We start from the raw sequence: 7766 nt of genomic DNA on the forward strand, positions 1-7766 counted from the left end.
TCATCGCTTGCGTTCACTTTTTATGTTTGTGACCATGCTCTTCAAAAATAAATGGTGATAATTAGTAAGATGTATCACAGGAACCACTGCAAGTACGGGTATCTAAACGAGTTTCATGCTTAGTTTACTGTCTGAATGAGAGAAACAACGACGACGGGAGCAAATCAATTACAGAGATTTGAGAAATTGGAGATTTCGTATTCAAGGTGAACAACGTAAACTGTGACCGGGACTCAGCTGAATTTAATTAGGAATAGATGTCACCTGATTTGCCCGTTCAGATGTGCCCAACGACACCCCAGAAAATAAAGGTTTTGACATGAACAACTCGGGATCCAATCCGAACAGCACCACCGGCCGTATAATAAATTGGTCAATCACAAGATCTTCGGATACAAACCCGTATGTAATCCTGGTTCTCAGGTGATGTCGATCGAGATAAAGCACTGTTAGGTTTTGCCGAAAGACAGATACTTACCACATTTTCCATCCGACAGAATTCAAACATGAGTTGGACAGGAGCACACGTGCATATACGGACTAATTTACTCGTCCAATTCCTCCGGTGGCCTGGAATTAGAGGTTGGTTCCAAAATCTCACAGTTCTTACACAATACTACCAGTGGATAGAGAATGACTTCATCTGAACGGAACAATGGGACCAGTGGTTGTGATGATGGTGCAATACAGAGTCGGGCAATTGCAACAAAATAGAAAGCCAAATTACCTGTATTCATTGCAAATAAAAAGGTGCTCGAGCCGTCTTTGGACAAACTAACACTTGCTTCATCAGCTGGTGGATTTGAAAACTCAGTTGGCTGGAATTGGGATTGTGCAGGTCCAGAAGGATCGGCAGTGTTCGATGGTGACGCTGGTGAAGCACGAGCAGATTCTGAGTGTTTTTCCTGTGGTTCGTTTTGGACTTCAACGAAAGCCTAAGGTTAAAACCGGAAAATCTAGATGCAAGATCATTCGTGGTAAGCAGCTGTTAGGAATCCACCCCCATTAAACGAATCAACATTCTGACAGTTTACCATTGTACGGCAGCAGCGAAAAGGGGTACGGCCACAAGCTATACGATGTTACAAAGACCACGGCAAATTGCTACCAAAAATACCCCAACAAGTGGAGGATAGAATGCGGAGAGGTGAAACATCGGTGGACTCCTACCTTCTGAACAATCACTATTTTTGAATCGCTTTCGGCCAAACTACCTACAAATGGCGGTCACCAAATACAAGTCCGTCTTATTCGAATGATCCAGCTACCAGTGAGTGTAACCATCTGTAAATTTTGTTCCAAACGTGTTAAAAGTCAAGCAGGTAATTGAAACATACCCGATGATCACTTTGAGGCACCGATTCGGATATAGGTTCTTGCCCTTCTGGTTCACTGTCCGAAGCTGCGACCGGTTCCGTTGTATCGATATTCAGGCGCCGACGCAAATGCTCTTGCATTTTTTGTTCCATTTGGAAAATTATGGACTCAGCGTTGGGATCTTTCTCGTCAATCAGCTTACGGCGAGCCGCATCAATCTGCTCGACTTCTTTTTGACGATCTCGCTCGTCTGCAGCTTCTTCCACTTCACGGTCCTTGAGACGTTGATGGAGTGCGCTTCCACTGCAACACGATAGGGGAGACAAGTGCAACTACTTTGCATTTTCAGGCTACATTTGGTACCTAACTTAGTGGATACGTAAACATAACAAGTAGAAAGTACTATGAGGTCGTAGCATTTATGCAAAACCACTCAGTGCGTTACCATCATCGTTACCACGATCAGCAACATCAATGTTACCTCACCGCCTTCTCGTTAAGACCTATCCTGAAGCACTATCACATCGTGGTCCTGTAAAGCACCGTATACTGATTTCGCTACAATTTTCGGACGGGATCTGCCATTTTGACTTTTCAATAGATCCCATCGAGAAGTCATCATCATCAGCAACAGCATGACATCAGTGTTCAACACCGATGTATCACTATCGTACGACCATTAGTTATTTGAAAGACCTATTGTAAGGAAAATAATAAAGGTGGACTGCAATCATTCCGAGGTGCCTACACTTCCGGACATTCACTCAGGCAATCTGGATAGAAACTGACAATAAGAACGCCACTGACATCGGTTGGCAGCCATATCTTGTAGTTTCTCCAACCAGACGCGCACCACGCTGTAAGCAACTGATGAAATAGACCCATCTGCAAATTACATAAGTGTTAACGAAAGACACAAATGAACCTCTCGTTTGTGGCATCTTTAGGGACTACACCCACCTGAGTTCCCAAGAGGACGAAATCAGTATTGGGTAGTCGAAAAGTTTTCAGCAACCTTATATGAGTAGAGTATTCCTTCCAAAGAGGAGAATGTTGTTTGCATATTTCAGATCGATGTTCTCACTCTCACAGATCTGAACACACGGGCTTCGACGTCCTTCGAGTCCGCAAAGTGGGCGTCCTTGTCGGATACCACAGAAAACCAACAGCGCCAGGGTCTCAAGAAAGGCTGTCGAACAGATTTCCACGGCGCTTGTGGTGTCAGTTACCTTCCAAATTGATTCAGCGTTTGGAGGTGTAGATATCTCAAGGTGATGGCGGTAGTTTAGCACCAGGTCTCCTTTCCTCCTACATCAGTCCAGTATTTTATTTTCCTAATTTCAAGTCCTTAAATATGAATAAGCAAACTGTACAGCAGTGTAGTAACGGCCCCAGTCTCTAGTGATGCCTGTCAGGGTAATACTCCCGAAGATTAGCCCAGAATACCTTAAACCTATTCCACTAAACACCGAGCTTGGATAGAAGTCGGACAGTGCCCTCCACAAGACTGAGCCAGGTAGTCTTGGACCAAAATCAGGCAGTGCGAAAGTCTTGGGTCAAAATCAGACAGTGCCCGCTGAATATATAGAGCAGGGCCGTCGTACTTCTCGACCCACTCGCTTTTTTGCAATAAGGCCTTTGTATCCCTTGTAGTCGAGTCTTTTCCCGACACTAAAGCACTGGAGCGGGGACAGCAATCAGATATAACGGATTGGTGACGCAGTCAGATATACCAATGCTACCCTAAGATCGCCCGACTCCAGACTTGACTAATTTCTTGAAAAAGTATTTCGGGTACCTTCGTGGCGAAATTCCTTCCCAACAACTCCAACCAACGTTACGAGATAATGCCTTATCCAAAGTGATTATAGGCCTGAAAACATGAATCCAGCCCGTGTGGTACATCATTGTTACAACTTTTCTCCGTCGTAGACACTTTGAAGATAGTAATTTTGAGTTAACTTGAGACCATTTTTCATTAGAGACTACGGTTCAAAATAATTCACTGCCGTTCTGTCTCGTGAGGTGGTTTTTCTAAAACGGAAAACAGTGATGGGACTTCTATTTACAGAGATTACTCGAAGGCACAGACGAACAGTAAGACGCTCTTTTCTGGGGATTTTACACGAAACTATACATCGTTGATAAATTAGACAGTCTGAATTAACCAGGTCTAAAGCGCGGTAAAAAAACAACCAGAAACAGCAACTGTTTCAAAATATGGAGCTGAGCAAAGAACGATTATTACATTAGAGGTTCCTAAACAATCGTAAGTTATGCAGCGAGATGGCTCAAGTGGTTAGAGCGCGAATTTACTGACCGGAAGGTCCGTGGTTCGAACCCGACCTCTGCCACTCGACTTCCCGTCTAGGCTTCGGCAACCTGGCAGTATGTCAGCCCTCGTGCCTCCTTCGTGTGGCACGGCAGCTAGGCACCGAAAGGGTGCTACAGCTGAATGACTATCATTATTTATTATGCAGCGATCCCAGACGAAGCCACTAGTAGAAGAGAACAAGCACTCTTTTCTACGTAGTAGTCTTTTCAGAGGAATTACCAGGTCTTGGAAATAAGATCGAATTGATAAGAATACAGCCAATTTCTCCAAATGAAACAGCAGTAGGATCGATCAAAATCGCTCTATACGGGAATACGGTTTATCACTTAAACATGTTCAAACGGACCAAGAACTGGTCGCTTTGGGTCACATCTGCGGGTGTCACTGAGTATTATGAAGGCTAATTCTACTACCTCATCAAAACATGCTGGAGACCTTTGAGAATGATACAATCCCTACTCTGAAACTGAAATACCCATTGAGGTTGCCCAGTGTTACAACCCCTCACCAAGTATTGCATGCCATTATCACCACTCGCTGAACGGGGCGACGAATTTAAGTAGGCATATCAAGTCATTAGTCGGCCTTAATGTTCTCCCCCCATGGAAATGTTACCCAAGGTGAGTGATTTTCGCAAGTGACCACTTTCCATTAATATGCCGGAGTTTCTTTTACGATCTATAACCATCCTCCGGAAGCGACGACCACTTTATTCGGTCCCTTCAAGTGACCTGTCCCGAGAGGACGATCGAATGTAGATCAATGTCAAGCGGCAAAAACTAAGTTGACGAATACATAAGCCTGTTTAAATGAGTAGGTAGCACGTGCAGGTAAAAAATAAAGTCGAGTAAACCCATATTTAAAGTCGAGCCATAAAACATATGTCAACTTAGGATATCTCCTTTGCTTTCAATTAAATTTTTCCTAAAGGCTGATATTTTTTGTCGTTAGGAGCTTTTATCCAGTTAAGGTACAGCTCCAGAAACGGCCTCGACATGGAAATGTTAGAGCCGGACCTCTCGTGACCCACATCCATATAGTTCAGGTGGCTATGCGAAAAGTCCCGAGGGAAGTAATTGTAAAGGCAAGAGTTTACGATCTGCATAGGGACTAGATCTAGCAACGGTTCGAACAACCTAAAAGCGCTAACTGTTCTAACCAAGCTACTCCTGTGGAGGTAGCTTCCTTGTTGTGGGAAGAAATTGATGACCATATGAATGGAGTCTTGTTCCTATGGTCGAATCACACACAGCCCAACATGATGTTGAATGTTCGGTTGTGCCTGCGACACAAAGCAAATAAGTGTCAACTTGTGGCGGCGTGAAGCTATGATGAAACCCAAAAGGTGAGATGAGACCGTACGAGTTCGCCCAAACCCTGACATTGGGTTTGAATGATAGGCTTTGCAACCAGTAGCTTCGCGCCTTAGACACTGGGGTGCTTCATGCATGTGTGCGTGACTTAGCCTGGAAACTGCTATTAGCCATTGTCATCATCATCATCATTGTCAGCTGTAATAACCGCGTACTCGTCGTACAGTGGTTGTAGCTGCCGCAGTGTAGCTGCGCATTGCAGGCGGCAGCTGATAAATTGGTGCATAAATCTAGCAGTCAGTGGGCTGTCAAGTGGGGTAGGGGGTTGGAAAAGGAGCTATGCATTGAAGGCAATAGTTTGGATGCACGAGCGTCATTGAGGGCGCGACTGGGCCATATCTGACAACGTCTCAAGCCATTGATGTGGCCCGTCTCGGGGTCCCCATCCACGAAGACGGCAGTGACCAGTGCAGCTGAGTTTGCTGGTAATGGCTTTCATACTTCGCTGCCAAGTCATTGTTTGACCACCTCTGGCTCTCTTCCACCCTTCACGTGGTTGTGCGAAAAGAGCCCTTCGAGGAAGTCGGTCGACTGGCATACGCAACACGTGGCCAAGCCAGCGCAACCTATGCAGTGTGATCAGTTCATCTATTGAGGGTGAGTTAATTCTCCCGAATACCATTCGACGTACTTCAGAATTGCTGATCCAGTGTTCCCACCAGATTCGGGCAATGTTCGGAGGACATCGATGGTCGAACAGTGAAAGTCTTTTGACGTCCTTGGCGCGCAGCGGCCAGGTTTCTGATCCATATAGTAATATGGAGCGCACCGCAGCATTGTAAACTCGACCCTTGACAGAGAAGCTGATGTCACGCCTACGCCACAGGTGACGTAGGTTCGCAAAAGCTGCTCTGGCCTTCCCAATTCGGATGGAAATATCATCTTTCGCGAGACCACCGGGGCTGATACAGCTGCCCAGGTAGACAAATTTGTCNACCCAATCTTGCAGTAGCACTTTACACTTTGCAGGTGTGAAGCGCATGCCGAACTGCGAGGCAGAATTATTTAGATTATTTAATATTGTTTGCGTTACAACGGGATCAGATCCCAGAAGAGCTATGTCGTCTGCGGATATCGATATCTGTGAAAAGAGGCCCAGGGAGTACTTCGACCCCACAGGCATTAGAGGCTGGTGGTGAGTCTTCCATGATCGTATCAATGACGAAGTTGAAGAGGGAAGGTGAAAGACGACAGCCGTGTCAGACACCCCTGGATGTGGTGAACTCAGGAGAGAGCTTCCCGTAGACCTTTACACGGCCGCGGGAGTTGGCGTACAGCGCCTTAATGAGGGTCAAGAATTTATGGGGGACACCTTTGCTCCACAGACACTGCCATAGTGCTTGGCGGTCCACAGAGTCAAAGGCAGCTTTCAGGTCAAGAAAAACAACCATTGTTGGTTGCTGGAAGCAGTGTCGCTGTTCCAGAATCTGTCGTAGTGTGAAGATATGGTCGATGCAACATCTTGCAGGACGGAACCCAGCTTGTTGTTCACGGATCTGCCCCTCCCTGTGTTCAGTCAACCTTCGAAGGATAAGACCAGAGAGCACCTTCGATGCCACAGCTAACAGGCTGATGCCACGGTGGTCTTCACATAGCGTCCGCGTACCCTTTTTGAAGGTGGGGATAACCGTCGACATGCCCCATTCTGCAGGCACTTTTTCTTCGTCCCATATAGCACCAATAAGCTTTGTCAGGTGGGTCACCAGGGGTTTTCCGCCTTCTTTGAAGGGGCCTGGATACAGACCGTCCGGTCCTGGTGCCTTCTCACGTTTCAGTACGGCTACTTCATAACTTACTTCTTCATCCGAAGAGCGATCAAGGTTTACATTCCATTCGCCCGTATGCATTACCTCCATTGGCTGTGTTGCATGAGGCCAGCTGAACTGCTCTTCGAAGTGCGCATCTATCCAGTCGACGTTTTTGTGAATGAATTAATGAGCCATCTTTTCACCTATCGTTTCGTTGACCGTTGCTTTCCTAGGGCCAGTCGATCGTATCAGTTGATAAAGGGCACGGCTGTTTCCCGTAGCAAAAGCCTTCTCCATCTTCCGAGCTTTCGATATCCACCAGAGCTCACTGTCTTTTCTTAGACTCTTCACTGTTTGACGTTTGAGGGATTTGCGTGCATCGTCGTACTCGTTGCCTGCTGGTATGGTTTTCCTGGCATCAATCATGGATAACGACCTCGACGACATCCAGTTGTCTTTTGGTCGAATTGGAGAAGTCGGGCAGGCAGCACTGAACGCCGCTAGTATAGCTCCTTTCACATTTTGCCACGCTTCATCCAGATGCCAACTGCCACCACAGGGTTGTTTTACTGCGGAGAGTTGTTGGGTTAACTCAGATCGATACTGTTGGCAGTCCTTTGAAGAGAAACGAACTGTCAAGCGTGCGCGCACCACGGCGTGATCGGAATCAAGTGGTGTGCCCCAAAAGGAACGGCAGTCTTGAATTGTGGCTCTCCACCGGTGGCTGATGGCCACGTGGTCCAACTGGGTCCACGGTTGATTTGTAGTTGGCGGCCGCCAGGTTACGCGGTGCGAACGTTTATGTTGAAAGTTCGTACTTGCCAGAAACAGTTCGTGATCAGCACACAGCTGAAGGAGTCGATCTCCGTTGTCTGTGCGGCGAGCATCGACTCCGAAACGACCACCCAAATGTGATTCCAAGGAGCTCAGACGACCTACTTGAGCATTCAAATCGCCTGCAAGGATCACTATGTCAGTTATTTTTGCCTGAAG

At 46.6% G+C, this 7766-nt stretch overlaps 1 protein-coding gene across 1 annotated transcript in view; it reads right to left on the reverse strand.

Moving 5' to 3' along the window:
* The window catches only part of T265_08601 (hypothetical protein), a gene marked incomplete at both ends in the record, with an annotated part of 32723 nt that overhangs the window by 9625 nt on the left and 15332 nt on the right, over positions 1 to 7766 (reverse strand). The window contains 5 exons of the mRNA XM_009174456.1: positions 728 to 935; positions 1338 to 1620; positions 5657 to 5927; positions 6632 to 6928; positions 6977 to 7760. Coding sequence (XP_009172720.1) covers positions 728 to 935; positions 1338 to 1620; positions 5657 to 5927; positions 6632 to 6928; positions 6977 to 7760 — 1843 coding nt within the window. The remainder of the gene's footprint in view (positions 1 to 727; positions 936 to 1337; positions 1621 to 5656; positions 5928 to 6631; positions 6929 to 6976; positions 7761 to 7766) is intronic.

This window comes from Opisthorchis viverrini, assembly GCF_000715545.1.
Source record: "Opisthorchis viverrini unplaced genomic scaffold opera_v5_227, whole genome shotgun sequence".
In the NCBI taxonomy this organism is placed as follows: domain Eukaryota; kingdom Metazoa; phylum Platyhelminthes; class Trematoda; order Opisthorchiida; family Opisthorchiidae; genus Opisthorchis; species Opisthorchis viverrini.